We start from the raw sequence: 17,882 nt of genomic DNA on the forward strand, positions 1-17,882 counted from the left end.
ATCAGGGGCCACATAAAATCATTGAGAGGGCCACAAACGGCCCTCTGTGGGTGGCTGTGTGGTGTTGAAGCTGGGTACAAAACCATTAAAAAATCCCCCATTAATTTAACTTCAGGGTTATATTCTACTTGTGTAAGTTATGGGGTGAATTTAATTTATCTAAAGTCTTGATTTCAAATAGTTCTCCTAGAATCCTTCAGAAATCCTGCTTGTGTATTTATACAGGCAGATATTCATTTCGTTGAAAATCAATATCTCTACCAATTAAACACACACTCGAGTCGGGATTAAACACACTGAACACCAAGATGTGTCAATATCATATGAAACATTTTTTATTAATAAACATAAAAGGCAGAAAAAAAGCCCCACTAATTCCATTTGTTTCATTTTAACATCATAGGATAAAAGCACCAACATCAAACAGTAACAATTGTTTCAGGAAAAAAAAAAACCCAGGGCCTTTTTGGAAAGTAGGTTTGCCATTATTGCACCTCAAACCTGCCCTGGCTTCACCAATCAGTCACCGAGCGCACCGACGAGGTTACGTCTGTCCTGCGCTGCCCGTCCCGACAACAGGGGAAGGGAGCTGGACAGGGAGGACGACGGGCCTCCTTCTTGGTGACACATCTCGAGACAGGGGCATTTGTGAGATGAGGAAGATGTCAAAAGCACATTTCACGGCTTTTCGGAGATCACAGCGACTCACAAGGGGTCGACTTCGCTTGAGGGTGTGGACGCACACGCCAGTAGGAGTCAGTCTGAGGACATCGCAGACAGATTTTTATTTATTTATTTTATTTTTTTTGCTTTAAAGCATGCTCACAGAGTTAATTTGTCCTGAGCTTAGATTCTACTGGGACTCAATGCCCTTTTATAAAGAGAAACAAAAGAGTTGTTTCTAGAAAACTGTTGGAAGGTTCCTGAGTTAAGACCTTTGGCAGGATTCGAAGTAAACAGCATTGAGAGCAAAAACTCACATCTACCAAAGGCGTACCAGGAGTATTGCAAAAAAAGAACAAAAAAGAAAAGCTTGAATTTCAAATATTACTGCACGCGTTAACTACAAAACTGATTGAAAGCTGCACTGAGCACGTTTAACCTTTTATAGCGCAGACTTTTCTTAGTGGCACATGCATCAAATCACCTCCAAGGGAAAGCCCCGAGAGTCGGACCGGGCTGTCCGAAAAGCAACAAAGTGAGCTCAGGTTGAACATGTTGGAACCATGAAACCCTGCAGCACAACAGGAGGAGGGTAGGATCTATCAAAATCTGCAACTCTTTAAGTGAAGGAGAGCACCGTGCTGTCCGTCTGAATAGTAGTAATAAAACCTGACAGGAATCTGCATACACCATAAAAAGCATTACATGTAACTGCAATTGTATCAAACACCAAGAATAGGAAGAGAGAGAGAGGAAAGAAAATCCAAACAGCATCAACAATAATTACAAAATACCTCTCAGTGCTGGTAACAAATGGACTAGTCTCTAACTACGTCTGAAAATGACTTACTTCTGTTTGTTTAAACACTCACATGTGAGAACATTGGTTTACATGGGGAGTGCACAGGACAGGAGGTTTTGACTATAAAGCTTTCAATGTTCTTCCCTTAGATATGCACCGGTAAGAGTGGGGAGAAAGGAAAAAAAAGAAATTTAAAAATTAAAACAGCACCCACACGTAACTGAGCTTAAGTGTAATTCCTCTATAAGGTTTAAAAGGGAAGCATTGCTGCTCTCGATCATCAACACAAAGTACTTTACACCAGCATGTCTGCTCGCGGTCGCACAACACGGTCACTTGACAAAGTTCGGCCTCGTCACGAAGAGATCAAGAGACGAGTGTGGGAGAAGACGCCGACGCGGCGTTTCTATGCACCAGTAAAAGATCTAGACAGTAAAAACTGAAGTGCCGTTGCATTGAAACAGAAGCACCATTTCTTCCTTTCTCTTTTATTTTGTCTTTCTTCTGCAGAATCTGGGTCCAAAACCAAAGAAAACAAAGAGTTAAAAACACCTGATTAAAGTGATAACAGTTCTAGTGCTGGATTCGAAGCGTGTCCAAGCTACAGCACCGCTGTGTGTGTGTGTTAACGCTCAAGTACGAACACACACACACACACACACACACAGTTTGAGTATCTAGTCCTGTTTTGTTTACATCACGAGGATTCAGGTGGTGCTGCCATGTTTAAGGTCCCGAGGTGGTAATGCTTTGCTCAGCTTGGCTTCAAGCCTCCTGTTTAACAGGCTGAAAATAAGGGTCAGAATGTGAGCACCAAACATCCCTCATTACTCTATATATACATATATATGTATATATTGTATTTATAGCTATATACATATATATATTTATTTACTTATATAGATGTAAATAGATACATACTTTATAAAACTTTGATGGAGACTTACAACAACAAAACGAAATATAAAAACAGTGCGTCTTATTCACTGAGAGATAGATAAGAAGCTCACTTCTGAGAGGAAAAAGCAGTCCGACTCTATATGAAAACCCTCTGTAGGAGAAACATCAACACCTATTTTACTCAGACTCTGAGGCAGCTACTGGAGAGCTTTATCATCATTAGGCGGCGTCTACTGCTGTACACTAGGCTAAAAACTTGAGACAATAGCATATTAAATATGAGAAAAGAAATGCCAAAGAAAATACGGCCTAACGAATGTCCCTGTGTAGAGCACCAAGTATTCAAATTGTTTTTTTTGTTGTTTTTTTTGTTGTTTTTTTTTCTGATTTCAATTTACAATAAATAAGATCAGGCACAGTCCAAACTTAGCACCATTGTTTTCAGACTGTGAGTCAAGTACACATCCACGCACGCACTATTGCATTCTACTTTGTCAACACAATTCAAAGTGAAGAACAAACACCAAGGCAAAAAGGAGAGACGGACAGCATAAATAATAATCTTCTGAATTATTCACAACTATACAGTTGGAGAATGAATCACATTCACAGTACAAACATTGTTTACAAACAAATAATTAAAAAAAAAATAAAGACAATTAACAATCAAACAAATGTGTGAAGGGAGTCCAGTAGTTCCTTGTGGTCACTGTAAATTTGTGTTTTTTTTTTTTGTTTGTTTGTGTTTTTGCCAGTGTTTGAGGGTTTTGCATGTCTGCCTGTGTATGTGTGCGTGGTTGTTTTCACCAAGCGCAGCAAAGATAAATAGGGCAAAATTTAGCTTAAGTTCTGTTAAAAAAAAAAAAAAACCTGGCTGCAGAAATGATTCCAAGTAGTAGTGTGACTTAATCAAACTGACTTAGAAACAGAAATCTTAATAGAGAAGCTAGTTGAATTCTCTAATTCTGTACACCCGCTTTTAAGCTTTTTCACAAACTTCAACTAGACTCCGACAACGAGCCGCCGCTGCAGAGCAGCTGCCTTCTCAGAGAGCCGTGTGGCTTAGTGAATTTCATTTCCATTTCATCTTTTTAGATTGAAACATACTCGGCTGGTAATGTGAACCCCCAGGACTAAAAATCAAGAACATCGTTGCAACATCTACAGATGTTTTCCATACTTTTCATTCATTAGTTCAATTATTAAGAGGAGAAATGTCTGAACTGTGATAAGCATCACAAAATAAGCCTTGCTGATATGCTAAACGCTTGATATTAGATGAAAATACAGTCAATCACACCTCATTCCAATGTCTAATTTGACTCCAGCTGAATTTCAATTCATAATCAATGCATCAGGAACTCAAAATGATCTTCTCTTCTCTTCTCATTTTTTTTTTTTTTTTTGGTTTTTAGAAAACATATCAGGGTGTCAAATTACCCACCCAAGACTGGAACATCTGCATCCTAATATCCAGTGTGAAGTTAAACCAAATGATCCTCATCTTTCTTCTTGAGAAAAAAAAATGCAACATGTACTCAACTTCATAGGGAAGAATGGATAAGAGAAGATGCATACAGCGAGGCAAAAGCTGCATGATATCTGAGCCCAGTTCAGACGACTGGCTCTGGGTTGTGTGTTTCAGTGTACAAACACACACAGACACACACACACACACATGACGTGAAGCTTTGGAAGGAGTGTGGCACCTGATTCAGCTGACAGGATGTGTGCTTCATGCTGTGATTTTATTTGTCTAAAGGATTTCATTCCTTCCTTGTTATACCACATTCATATCTGAGCACCTTTAAGATGAAACTGATAATTATTTCTCTCTCTCCGACCGCTGACTTTCAGATTTTAAGTCTTCGTTTATCAAACAGAAACAAGACTCTCCACTGCGGATTCTTCTCCAGGTGACCACAGTGGTCCTTAGTGTGTGTGTGTGTGTGTGTGTGTGTGTGTGTGTGTGTGCGCGTGTCCCAGATTTTCCCCGTAAGAAGCCGGTCTTGGAGGCGGTTGGGTAGTGAAGACAGTTTGAAGCACCAGTAAATGAGGAGTGTGCCTTGGTCCACGCCTGGACAGTTGCATAGTTGTTGCTGAGGTAGTTTGCATCAATTACCTGAAAGAGTTGCACACAGAAAACCACAGTCGGTCACTCAGGCCATTTCACACAGCAACAACAAAGCAGCGTGCTGTGCTTTGGGAGAGTCTTTGCGCCCCTTGAGCCTTTCTCATATTTAGTCACGGTACAATTTAATGCAGCTTGCTGCAACTTTATGTGATAAAACAACAAAAAGTTGTGAATAACTGAAGTGGAAGGTTATCAAACATTTGAACAAATTAGCTGTTTTTTACTCAGGTACATGCAAATGATATCTAGTGCTTTCAAAAGTCACCAAACTAGTAAAAACTAAAGTATTTAAGCATAAATCCAACTGTTCTGCTAGAGAATGTTAGCAGAACAGTTAGCAGAACCGGAACATGAAGATCAACGACCAGAGCCGACGGGCCAAGGATGGGACAGCACTTCTCATGTAGTGGGAAGCGGCACAAAAGGCAGGAGGTTTTAGTACAAGTGTCTGTATTCATGCTTGTTCCACAAACAAGCCTCTAGTCAATAGGCGGCAGCAGTGCTGAGAAGAAGTAGCCTACAACACAGGCACACTAAATTTAAGCAACAGTGTTGCAAATTTAGCAAAAAAGAAAGAAAGAAAAAAAAAGTTGTATATCTTTTTAAGCTGATAAGGTTGGCAAGCAACCAAAGCTTAAAGCTTTAAAAAAAGTTTTGAATGTTACTGTGTTTAATCTAGAAATGCACATCCCAGTGAATAATTTGTACTTTTCCTCTAAAGAATCACACATTCTCAAGAGAAATGAGAGCAGGGATGGAGTCCAGACTAAGGCCAAGGCCGAATGCTAAGAACTTTGACAAATATTTCAGGACGTCGGCTGTCAGCATTGAGATACGTTTGTTACTCTGTGTGTCAAGTCCTTTGTGGGTTAAGTTGCAGCAAAACAACAAAAATGCATATCACGTTTTTCAGATCTTATGTGCAAAAGAGTTTGAGAACCATGCACTTAAGTTACGCACTACTTTTAGGTCTATCACACAAAATCCTGTTAAAATACATAGATTTGTTTTTGCTGCAGCACCCTGACAAAACATGGAATGGTCAAGGGGTGTTAATACCTTAACAACGCACACTTTGAAATGATAAAAAAAAAAACGCCCAGGACATTTGTTAGTCTCCTTACCTTGTTCATTCTGAACAACAGCTGGTAGAAAAACAGGGAAAACAGGTATCCTGTCTCTGTCTCTCTCTCCCTATCTTTCTCTATCCACCCTCTGATCGCCCTCTGCCCTTCCCCTCTTCATCCCCTCCTCCCCACTGCCCCTTGGCCCAAACGCTATCTGGGTCGGGAGCCGGGGACCGGGGCGGCGGTGTGGGGCCCATGCATGCCCTGAGTCCTCCACATGCTCCCGCCACCGCCCGAGACGCTCGGCAGTGGGGGCAGGGGCAGCCGGGGGGAGTAGTGCACTGCGAATGGACGAGACGAGGACGAGGTGGACAGAGACGAAGAGGGGAGGGAGGGGGAAGCAGCAACAGTGGTGCAGACAGAAGTTGAAGCAGTGGAGGAGGTGGTGATGGAAAGAGAGAGAGATAAGTGTATTCGCTGGTGATGGGGGGACGGCTGGGGCAGACGAGAGGGGTGGAGGGGCTCTGACCTAGGAGACGGCGAGACGTCAGGGTGTGTGGAGGCTGAGGAGGAAGAGGAGGAGGAAGGGACACTGTGAAGGGGTGGTGGAGGGGGCAGCGAGAGAGTGGGAGGGGAGGGGCTGTGCAGCACTGACTGCGTGCGGCTGTGCTGGGCCTGGGACAGCGAGAGTGGGGCAGATGAAGACACGGAGGTGAGGCGCGTGGGGGCAGGCGGCGCGGTGGTGTGCTGCTGGGTTTGGGGGGAGGCAGAGGAAGAGGAGGAGAGACTGAGCAGAGAGCTGAGGCCTCCAGAGGTGGACAGCGTCGCCCCAAACTGATGGGAGGACGCTGAGGGAACCACATGGTGAAAAATACCTGCAAATCACACAGCAGAAACGGGCGAGAGAGTGGAGAGCGGAAGAAGACAGAGCAGATGACAGCAGCGGAGAGAGCGAGGACAGGGGGACAAAGAGAGAAGCAAGGGCTGAGCCGGGTTGAGCACAAGCGCCAGGCAAGTCTGAGACAAGCAGGCAAAAAATAAAATAAAAGCAAACAGAGTCAGTCCACTGCTAGCTGCAGAAAAACTGAGATATTAGGGCTGGGGGCAAGAAATTTGAATTTTATCGCGATAATTTGTGGTACTATAGTGATGGCGATAAAAATAATACTACTTCACTTCTTTGTATGTCTGTGACTGCATGGAACAGCATCCGTAGCACCACAAACATTATTTTTGAAAAGCCTTCCCATTTGAAACGGGATTCTTCACGACGCCGCTTGCGTAAAGATTTACAGAGAGAGAACATCTTCCAGTTTACTGACATTCACTGATTCTCTCGTGGAACTAGCAGTGGAGAAAAATAACATTATCAATAATTTTGTTTTGTATTTAACATTATTTGAAATTCACCAAGTCAACAATAAATCAAAATTCTCATCACAATAAGAAGTTTTTCCGCAATAAATGATAAACGATACGATAAACGCCCAGCCCTGTAAGAGATTCAATTAATTTACGGAGAAACAGGATTTAGTAAACTGACTCTGACACAAAAACTCAAATATATATACACCCCAGGAAAATGACATGGGATTAAACGTTCAACTTTTGTTTTTGTCAATTGTTTTTGTTTTCTATTCACTTTTGTTACAGAATTCCTTCATTTGTTCCTAACATTGTCCCAGGGTGTTTCTAATTGCATCATTCAAGCAGCCAGTCCATGTAGGAAGCAAAGCAGCACAGAAAGTCTGTCACTCAGACAAAAAACAAAACAAAAACAAAAACAGAGCAACGCTGTGTTCCCACTCACCTTTCTCATAAAACTAAGACCTCACTCTGACTGTTCCTACATTTGATGATAACCTGCAAGATGATCAGTGATGCTCACCTCCTGCTGCTCCCCCTGCCAGCCCTGCACTGGAGAAGCCGCCGAGGGCAGAGTGTCCGTTCACGAGCCGGGAGCTCCCGTTCATAGTGACACCCGTCTGGGCCCCGAACAAGGACTGCAGGACCGAGGCTCCTCCGAGTGGGAACTGGGAGCCCAGGTACTGCCCCATCGCTGACCCGGTGGTTGAGGACACCGCCACAGGGCTGCCCCCAACCTTCCCGCTCAGAATGCCTCCTCCGCTGCTGGCGGCAGCGGCGGCGATGAAGAGGTTCTGACTGGCCATGCTGCTGGCGGTCTTCAGCTCCCAGTCGCGCGGGCCCTTCTGCTTCTGAAGGACCTGCCGCTGGTCCGAAGCGGTCCCTCCCTGGACGCCGTTGCTGGCTACCGCCCACGTTCCCGTCTCCTGACTGAGGAAAGGGTTGGGGGTCATGTAACTGGAGGAATCCCCGTCGCCCCCTTTCCTCCCATTCTGCTGCTTGTAGTCCGAGTCGGAGTCTGTGCTTCGGCTCGAGCCCCCTGTGCTGAACGGGGAGCCCCCCTGCCTGAGGTCCGAGTTGGGTTGCTTGGGGTCTGATATGGGGGAAAACGTTGATTTCCACTTGCTGTTTGAACAAAAGGACGAAGAGGAGGCCTCACTGCCTGTGCTGTTGCCACTGCTGCTACCAGATTTCCTTCCTGGGTGGAAAGAAAAGACAGTCGATTTCCTAATAACTAATAAAAGGCTACATGAGCAAAACGTTTCCCAAAGCGCGCGGTTTTCTCTTCTTACCTCGCTCCCCGTCACCCAGTCTACCATGCCCATCTCTGCTCTCCAGTGATATAGTGGCTATTTTTCTTTCGATGCTAAAAGAGAAGGGACAAACAAAACAAGCATGAGCCATGTGGCACAACTCACATGATGAACTGAGAAGGTATACAACTCCGGTGAGAATTTAAACTTAACAATTTGAATGTCTTAGTTTTAGTGACAGACTTTTGACAATTTAATTTTTGGAAAATCTGGTCTTCCCCCCCACTCCTCCCCCCACCAATGCACTCCTTGGGTTTCTAAAGTTCAGAGTGATGTCAGAATGAACAGGGCGGCCATCTTGTATGACAAGCGTGTTTCACTTCTTAAGTTTATTTGTACTCAGGTGAACTCTGATGGAATATGAGAGCCTGGTTATTTTATTTTGTTCCGAGAATAAATTAATAATATTACAAGAATAAAGTTGTAACATCAGGAGAATGAACTACATAAAAAAAAAAAAATCCCAAAAAGATTCAAATCAGGAATGTTGAGCATCCTGTGATACCATGGTAACGGTTTTACAGATAAGGATATACTTTATCTTTTCATACATTAGCATCAAATTGTTATTAGTGTCAAAACTTTAAAACAACTGAAACAGACAGTTGTTTACATAAATAAAAGCGGACAAACCGAGCTACTTTAGGTCAGATCTAGATAATCTTTTAACATTAAAATTACTTTTCATGTAGTTTTAAGATGTTTGTTTTTTCTGGAAATATCACTGATTTCACTGCTGAAGCAAAAGCACGCTGAAGTTTGTTTGAAAGATTTGACAATGCAAAGCAGTCTGGGCAGACGAAGAGAAAGCCGTTTGGATTTGAGCGAACACATCATGCTAGGAGGAAGGCTGCTTCTGCTCATCTCCCCTAAATCACCAGAAGTCTGCAGATGGGAACATAAAGAGTGTGGCTGTGTTGCAGCATACGGGACTGGCAGACTTCCTGTAAGTGAAGGAGGATGAATGAACCGACCAGGATATTCTCGATAAGAATATGAAGATGAAAAGTGTCCGGATTTCCGAACAACACAATAGTCCCAAAACAAAGCCAAGGAAACTCTACACTGATTTCAGAGAAAGACTCTGCTGGAGTGACCCAGCTGGTAACCTGACTTATGTAAAATTAGAAATATAAGAACTGAAGATCAGAGTGCATTGAAAGGATCCCACTTCCTTTAGGATTTAAATGCAGTTTTTGTGGAAAAAATGGGTCAAAAATCACAACTAAGCAATGAGTGTGACCAGTTTTCAATGTAGATGTCTTAAAGTGCTCAGGAACAAGAAAAACATATAAATGTTTTCACTTATTTTCCTTTTTTTAAACTTTTAACCAGAACTGAATCATATTCAATAAAAAATAAATAAATAAATACAATTCTAAAAACAATTATTTTCTCAGCAGAAGCAAACAAAACAACAAAAAAACCTGGAGAAATAACGGGAAAAAGAAAAAATCTGCAACTAAACCCAGGACCAGGAAGTCATCTTGTAACAGATACAGTTCAGGCAACATTTGTGGTCGTTTCTGAAGCGCTACATTACCGGGAACTGGAGCTGTCGGGAGGATATCCTGAGTCCTCGTCGTCCGAGCTGGGAGTGGTCGAGTATCGACCGTTACCGTTGAGCTCCAGGGGGCGCTCTCTCTTCAAGATGGGGGGCTGGTCCAGGTCGGGACCGTGGGGGCTGAGGCTTGATTGTTCTGGAGAAGAAATGGCGGAGATTTCCAGAGGCTGGTTGATGTTGTTCACCTGTTCAGGTAAACAAGAAAAAGCTCTGTTAGCTCAGACAGACAATTTCATTTAACCGCCTATTAAAGTAAAGTTCAATCTGGCAACCACAGTATGAGGATTACAACTTCATGCTTCCAGGTGCGTTAGTGACTCGCCATGGAGTTGATGTTGAGTGGGGATCCTGATGAGTGGCTGTTGGAGCTGACCCCGGGGAAGGAGCGCCTCTTCGGGGATCCGCTGGCCGCCGCCCCGGTGGAGCTGCGTTTCCTCCTCCCGCGCCTCCGGCCCTCCTGAGAGCCGAAGCTGTGGGAGGATGACGTGTGTGTTGGCGTGTGTGCGTGCTGCATGCTCGGAGACTGGTGGTGGTGGTTCCCATGGTTACTGTGGTATCCCTGCTTGGTCGAGCCAGCGTGATGATGAAGGCGTGATCCTCCAGTCACGCAGTTCCCGTTGCCTGACGAACAGGAAGACGGAGATGAAGACGGCGAGAAAATCTTCCTCGGCGGGTCGCCGTCTCGCAGCTCCGTGTCGGATTCCTCACCTTGGCGCTCTGCTCCGTCTTCAGGAAGAATCCTGGGGGGTCCATCGGCATAGTGGAGCACCCCTCCGGTGCTCAGCGACGGGCTCTGGATGGGACCGCCTCGACCCATTGGTCCCGTCAAAGGACTGTTGCTGTGTGGAAGAGGTGATAAAGAAGCACCATTGTGGTCCTCAGGGTGGGGACCTCCATTCATTAGCCCTGAGCTACATGAGTATCCTGCAGGGATGGAACAGTCTAAGGTCAGACCCAAACAAAGAACATATCTAAAAGATATTCTGAGTTTAAATAAGATATGCCACATCAGGCTCAAGTTGATAAATACACATATAATTCAGTAAAAATCTGCTGAAGAACAGATTTGAGAGCTCAAAAACCTAAAAATCTAAGATTTTTCCAAGCTAAACTAACAGGTGGCACTGACAGCACTCTTCTTTGTATACGTTACAACAGAGTGAAGAAGATGTAACGTTACAAGTTTTTACATCAGAGTAAGGACAAAAGATGTATAAAGATATTTAAAAACAAGTTTGTACAAGTTTTAGTAAGCTAAATGTCAGAAGGGCTATAAAGAAACATTTACAAAGCGTGTAGTTATCAGTAGTTTAGCAACAAAACTGATTTATGGGCAACTCTGATTGATTATCGAATCCTCCTTACCGTTGGTCTGACCTGACTGAGACACAGGGCTGGGAGTATTTCTCTGAAATGGTAAAAGGCAGAAACAAATATTTAAACTGACTATAAACAGTAGCAATTTAACATGGAACATAACCAATAACACAAGTACTAACTATTTGAAAGTGAACAATTATTCACACTAAAAGTCAGGCAGAGATGTCTAGGTATTGTAATGTAGGAACTGTGAAGAGAAAACGTACAAGTCTCTCAGCCCGACTGGGCAGCACCACACTGGCCAGCGGAATGCTGACTGGAAGTTTACTGGGATGGACAGTACTCAGAGGGATGCTGATGGGAAGGCTAGTGATGCTGTCACCCTGAACTGACGGACTCCTCTCCTTACCGACCTGGAAAACAGCAAACAAGATCATTTTAGTTTTGTTTACTAAAGCCAAATGCATTTATTTAAAAAATATATATATATTTTTTGTAGGCAGAATAATTTAAATTTCTCTTCACCACTCGAGTAAAAACTAGCTTTAAAAACTGGAGAAATATTACCATCAATATGTTTTCAACGTTGTTGCTCAACTGAAGTTAAAGCTTTATTTAGTCAGGAGATGGCAGCATTGGCAAGACAAATATTTCCTGCTCCAACAATCAGTTTATGTTGTGAATTCAGCTATTTGATTTAAGCGTTTGAGAAGAACGGAAGGATCTCAAAGTTGCAGGGTTGTGGCGGATAAAATGATCCTTACCATATCTGTTCTTAGTCTAGAAGACGTAGCATTGATTTAATAAATTACTAAATGTTGCCTACTTAAATGAATTACAGACATTCTGGTACATAATACAAAAAAGAGTGAAATAGTAAAACAACTGTAAAGCGACAAATAAAAATCAGTTTAAAAAAACAGAGAAGCTAAATTTTTACCCTGTCAGAGATTTTCACATTACACTGAGAATCAGATGAATTGGGAGAAGGACAGTTTTGTTTGGCTCCATGAGGGGAGTTAACACCTCCGAGATCCCTAAAAGAACGGAGAGATAAATTCAGGAGGCGGACGACATCTTTCTTTCTCCGTGTAAGCTTTTAGGAGAAGCTCACCTGTACGTCATTAGGCCCGATCCTCTTAAGTGAGCAGAGGCAGTGGGGTCTTGGTTCAGGTGCCTCCGTAAGGCAATCTTGGCAGGTGAGAAGCGAGTGTAATCAGGCTGGGAGGAACTCTGCTGCCTCTGTCGCGCCTCGGAGGCGGCGGCCACCGCGTCATGGTCCGGAGAGATGGGAAGGTAGCGAGAAAGCTCTGCTTTTGCGTTAGCCCGGTCGAAGCATGGCGAGCCCGTCCCGTTGACCGAAATCTCCGGGCTGATGCCGTTCAGTGCTGGGGCCGACGACAGGCCGAGCCTAGAAGAGTCCATGTCGGTGGAGCCTCGTGACTCCAGACTCTTCCTGTAGGGGGAGCCATCACGAGGGCTGTAGGATTTGAGCTGCAGCAGCTCTTGTTGCCTTTGACTCTTTTCCAGCTCAACGATGCTAATCTGGAAACAAACAGCAGGGGGAACCATTAGGAAGGACAAAATGCATTCATCAACAGCCATACACTCAGGAATTACAGCTTAGGTAAAAAATAAAATAAAATAAGAAGAGTCATGCAGTGACTTTTGTTTTCACAGAAATGTGAAAATTAAAACAGAAGCTGAAGAATCTTCAACGTTACCCTGCAATCACCATTCTATTGAGTACAAATAGAGGATGAGTAAACATTGCTATTTAAAGTGTGCATTAACACGTTTAATTACTTGCTCATCTGAAATTTATTGTAAATTTAAATGCTTCTAGGAAATTTATTAAGGGTTTAGCAACAAATGTACATTCATGTCAGGTTTTAATGTGTAGTCTATTTAATATCTTAGCAGTGCACAGAGCAGTGGTTGCTTTAGAACCCTATGTGCTTTTCCCAATCAAACACAAATGAATGCATAAATGAATAAATTATATTTTCTGTCCAAACAGGCAAATGAGGTTGAAATGTAAAAGATGAAAACAATAACACTGTTTACTGAGGTCTACAGCTTATGTAACATAAGTTACATAAGCTGTCATTATAAAAGCTGTCAGTCTAACCAAGTCTGACTTTCAACATCTTTGTTTATGTTGTGTTCAAACATAACACACAGCTTTAAAAAGTTATTTTTCTGGACTAAAAACGCAGAATGACAGGGGGGCTTGGGAAGGACGGTGAAGCAGGGAGTCATTCTATCGGCTGAAATCAAAGTCCAAATATTGAGGCGTGGCGTTTACCTGCAACTCCAAGCAGTGCTTCTGTTTCTCAGAAATCTGTCTGCGCAGCGCCTGCTTCTCCTTCAACAAACTCTCCAAACACAGAGATCCCCAATCTAGCTTCAGCTCCTCGCATCGAGACTTGAGCTGCAAGTAACAAGCACAGCAGAGTCTTCCTCTGGTATATTGGGAGCCAGGACCTGTAACTTAATGGAGGTTAAAGCAAGGCTAACAGGCTCTGGGGTCTCACCAGAAGCAGACTGTGGTCCCTCAGGAAAGCCATTTCTCTTTCAAGCTGCTTGGTTTGCTCTTTTAGCTGACAGTTGTGAGCCGATATCTCCTTCTGAGCCTGGATGAGATCCTCCACAGTCAGAGCTTTGACTCCAAGCTGTTCACAAACAGATTTACGAATAAATATATAATTCATACTGCATTAGTATCAAACACAAGTCTTCCTCCTGAAGCAGCTGGAGCAAAGAGGGGTATTCCTTCTAGGTATTCTAGGAATCAGAGTGTTTCAGTCCATTAGTCCAAACACCCTTAAATGTGAATTCTCCATTGTCTTTCTCACCATAACTTAGGGCTGCAATTAAGGATTATTCAGCAAATGGCTTTTTATCTTCTGAATCTGTATACTCCACTTAACCATTAATGGGTTACTAAATTAGCTGACCATAATTTCAATAATTGATTAATCATGATTAGTCGTTTCAGCCCTACTGTTAATGAAAGTAATTTGCTTAATAATGAAGCTCAACAAAATAATCATCAAACCAAGGTCTCCCAAAGGGCTTAAAGGAATTTTGCTTTTTAGGCGGGTTAAAGGCGTCGCTAAAGACATGTCATAGATAAAACAATGTAATACATCTTTGTTGGGAACATTACCAATTAGAAAGTACAGGAAAGGAAGTAAAAATAGATCATTACTCAAAATATTCTGAGTTCAGATGTGCCCATACCTCGTCTAGTTTGGTTTGGAAGAGTCCTTTAATCTTGTCCTTGTGAGACTGACACACCAAATGGAGCTGCTCTGCCTGTCCTGACAAATCCCTGTGTTTTTCCTGGGAAAAGAGTGGAAGACGGAAACAAGCCTGAGGTCAAGTGGAATATCAACCTTTACACCAAAGTTAATGAGTCGAGGGAGATTCTTGTTGCCGGTGATGAAAACATGCAGAATGGCTCCAAGCGTGACCAGTTACCTTCTCCTGCTCCAAAAGCTGCTGCAGATTGGAGCGGTACTGAGGAGTCTTCATGTGAGCCATAAATTGGAGGTACTGGACTTTGATGTTATCTGGAAACCACACGAGTTCAGAAAAAAATGTTTGCAATTTGGTTCAGGAAATTCACTCTCGTTGGACAGTTATTCGCTATTGTTTCGAAGGAACATTTTATATAAAAGTATATGAAGAGAAACCATCTAAAAAAAAAACAGCAGCATGGGAATAAAAGTGACCAGTATAAAAAAAAAAGGTCAGAATAAACTTTTTCAAATCATAATCCGTCTGTCCTTATTAGCTTACCAAGTAGTTGTTGCAGACCCGGAGGAGTTGGGCTCATCAGCAGCTGACTGGGATTATAGTGCTGGACCTTGGGAGGTAGCTGGTAGAAGGAAGTCTGAGGTGGCCGGTATGCATCTATACACAAAAACATTTGCAATTGAGCCTAATATTTATTGTTATTACAACTTTCATTAGTTACTTTTTTTTTTTCTTGTTTTTTTTGCTAAGGCAATATGCATCGTGTGTTAAAGATGTGTGAGCCCACTGACCCTGAGGTGGTGCTGCAGAAAGGGTCTTAGCATGCAGCAGATCTAATGCGCTCTGATTCTTCTTGTTCTTCTCAGCAGCAGGGGTGGCTTTCTTGGGCCGACCGCGTTTCTTGTTGTTTAGCTTGCGACCTTTGGCCAGCAGCCGAGTTCTTCGGGGTTTGGGAGGGGGCTTGACCACGGTCACCAGGCTCGGACGCTCCTCCTCACCACCGGAGTCCATCTGCTGCTGCTGCTGGACGCAGACCGAGATTTATGTGAGTTCTCCGATACACATTCGTGATTTACACACAAAGTGTTTAGAGACACTCAACAAATTCAGAGATTAAACCATTAATGCAAACGTTTGACCATTTTTCCAGGATCTCTCTCATGCGTGAGGTCAAACGCCGATGTTAGACAAGAAGGCTTGGCTTGTAGACTCTGATCTTATTCATCCCAAAGGGGTTTAACATTTTCCTGGCAACTACCAAACCCAGACTTGTCCAGTAGGTTGACAGAGAGGTATGACAGGCATAATAAAAATGGGTGCTGGTCTTACCTTGTTTTGCTCCTTAGTTTTTGTGGGGGTGGTGTTATTGCTTTTGCTGTCCTTTGTGTCTTTTTGTTGACGTCGTCTAGCTGCCTCTTGCTCCTCCTAACAGAAAGTAAAAACAATTTATTGTTTGATAAAAAAACAAATAATAATAAAATACAGAAACAACTCAAATATTCTGATGCAACTCACCCTGAGTTTAGGATTCTTTAGACTGGCAAAATAGTTTTCAAGCTGAAACACAAGGCAAATATAGGTATTAGATAAATATGTTGTCACTACATATACAGGTATTAATTTCATGCAATATTGGTTTTTCTATTCAATTCAATTTAATTTATTTATACAGCGCCAATTCATAACACAGTCCTTTCAGTTCAATCCTCCATTCATTTTAATTAATCAAATATTTCATTATTTGAATTAATTTTAAAAAGTTTTCTAAGGAAACCAAGCAGATTGCATCGAGTCATTGACTTGCTGCATTCAGTCCTCTCGGGCGAGCGCATAGCGACAGTAGGCAAGCGCTTGATTTGTGTCGTTGACTTTACAGCAATCCCTCATACTGAGCCTGCATTTAGCGACTGTGGAGAGGAAAAACTCCCCTTTAACGGGGAGAAACCTCTAGCAGAACCCGGCTCAGTACGAGCGGCCATCTGCCATGGCCGACTGGGGGTTTGAGAGGACAGAGCAGATACAACTCAAAAAAAACAGAAGCACTGATCCAGGAGTACATTCTATGTTGATGAAAAGTAAACAGTTAATTGGAGAAGAACGTTTAGTTGTTGGCAGCATTATCTCAGCTGATGCTCTCCTCCAGGAAGGTACCGCAGCCAAACAGAGGGCCGGAGCAGATGTAGCTTCTATCAAGAGAAAAAAAAACTGAGAGAAAAATCAAGTTAAACAGTTGAAATAACAGCAAATAATGCAAACAAGAGAGTACTTGTTTGCAAAAGGAAAAGTGGTTAGTTTGTCCTTCAGCTGCCTAAACCTATAGCAGCATAGCTACAGAAATAGCTCAGGATAACCTAATGAGGCATGAAAGACGCAGGGAGAACCGTCTTTACAGAATGTATTCCTCTTTGCCGGATCGGGGGTGTGGGGGCAATGTGGTCTATCAGTGTTTCTATTAGCCTTAAAAAAAAAAAAAAAGGTAACAATCATGTCATAATTTGAAGCCAAGTCTCAGTCACAATGGGATTTATGAGCTAATAAAAATAAAATGCCTCTAACAACAGCTTTTTCCTCCTCCTACTAGGCTTTTACAAGTTGCTGAAATGGCAAACAGACGACTTTCTAATCAGCAATAATCTGCGAAAACCATTATGTCCTTCATTCTCAGGACCGGTGACTGAATAAAACACAAGGCGGCTCTGTGTTGGGCTCAGTCCCATTTGTTGGCTCTAATGTATTACACTCTACTCCAATATTCAGTGTTCAATGTCTACTTTTCTGTAATTAAAGAGAAGAGAGAGCATTAGGTGCTTACTATAGTGCGGTCTATGGTATGAAGGTAGTAGGAAACGGGCTTTCCAGTCCACGACACAGAGCCCCTCAATGGAGAGAGTTCCACCACGCGCATTATCGTGCCAATATCTGCAACACAGAAGCAACACATGTAACCGAAAACAGGAATTAAGAGCAAGAAATTAAGTGCTAAATGCAGAAATCTTACCGCTCAAGTTTCGACTGTTGATTCGAAAATTTAAAGGTGCAAAGGGTTTGGAGGACACAATTTTGCCTCCTGGAAAGAAAGGAGGGGAAAAAAATACAACTATAATAAATATGTGCATTTAATTAAATAAATAACCTGTATGCAGCGTCGGAAACACAAAATAGAAATTAGTGATCAGGAAACATAGTTCAGACAGCATTTCAACATCGCTGAAACACATTAGAGTTTAGTGAAATAAAATATGGTTGAAAAAGTTATCCAACACCATCCGCTACTTTAATTTGCTTAGCCAACATTTTACGTCTTTATTCCTTTGTCTTTTTGAGCTATATGGCACACAAATAAAGTTGCATATTGCAAATGCTGGACAGAAACATTCCAATACTTAGCACTGAACTCTTCAGGAAATAATAATCGGGAAATTTACTGAATGTAAATTCAGTTGCCAAATTCTGTGGTTCCATCAATATTTATCGATGGAACCACAGATGG

The 17,882-nt window shown here is 42.6% G+C and overlaps 1 protein-coding gene across 4 annotated transcripts in view; it reads right to left on the bottom strand.

Moving 5' to 3' along the window:
• Nucleotides 1–311: 311 nt before the first annotated feature.
• The window catches only part of dot1l (DOT1-like histone H3K79 methyltransferase), a 33,186-nt gene continuing 15,615 nt past the window's right edge, over nucleotides 312–17,882 (bottom strand). The window contains exons 10-29 of one of the 4 annotated variants that reach the window (XM_014991505.2): nucleotides 17,391–17,459; nucleotides 17,205–17,311; nucleotides 15,908–15,949; nucleotides 15,722–15,817; nucleotides 15,184–15,415; nucleotides 14,936–15,049; nucleotides 14,615–14,706; nucleotides 14,375–14,476; nucleotides 13,666–13,803; nucleotides 13,437–13,562; nucleotides 12,243–12,673; nucleotides 12,069–12,165; nucleotides 11,395–11,541; nucleotides 11,174–11,216; nucleotides 10,131–10,732; nucleotides 9,788–9,993; nucleotides 8,224–8,297; nucleotides 7,455–8,129; nucleotides 5,624–6,441; nucleotides 312–4,487 (exon numbers count right to left, since the gene is read on the bottom strand). In XM_014991505.2, coding sequence (XP_014846991.2) covers nucleotides 5,777–6,441; nucleotides 7,455–8,129; nucleotides 8,224–8,297; nucleotides 9,788–9,993; nucleotides 10,131–10,732; nucleotides 11,174–11,216; nucleotides 11,395–11,541; nucleotides 12,069–12,165; nucleotides 12,243–12,673; nucleotides 13,437–13,562; nucleotides 13,666–13,803; nucleotides 14,375–14,476; nucleotides 14,615–14,706; nucleotides 14,936–15,049; nucleotides 15,184–15,415; nucleotides 15,722–15,817; nucleotides 15,908–15,949; nucleotides 17,205–17,311; nucleotides 17,391–17,459 — 4,058 coding nt within the window. In that variant the 3' untranslated portion in view covers nucleotides 312–4,487; nucleotides 5,624–5,776. Of the gene's footprint in view, nucleotides 4,488–5,623; nucleotides 6,442–7,208; nucleotides 8,130–8,223; nucleotides 8,298–9,787; nucleotides 9,994–10,130; nucleotides 10,733–11,173; nucleotides 11,217–11,394; nucleotides 11,542–12,068; nucleotides 12,166–12,242; nucleotides 12,674–13,436; nucleotides 13,563–13,665; nucleotides 13,804–14,374; nucleotides 14,477–14,614; nucleotides 14,707–14,935; nucleotides 15,050–15,183; nucleotides 15,416–15,721; nucleotides 15,818–15,907; nucleotides 15,950–17,204; nucleotides 17,312–17,390; nucleotides 17,460–17,882 lie in introns of those variants that run through there. The other 3 variants (XM_088004915.1, XM_088004916.1, XM_088004914.1) reach the window with 3 other exon arrangements.

The sequence above is a fragment of the Poecilia mexicana genome, unplaced genomic scaffold (assembly GCF_051168715.1).
Source record: "Poecilia mexicana isolate PSO_F unplaced genomic scaffold, ASM5116871v1 scaffold_4, whole genome shotgun sequence".
Classification (NCBI taxonomy): domain Eukaryota; kingdom Metazoa; phylum Chordata; class Actinopteri; order Cyprinodontiformes; family Poeciliidae; genus Poecilia; species Poecilia mexicana.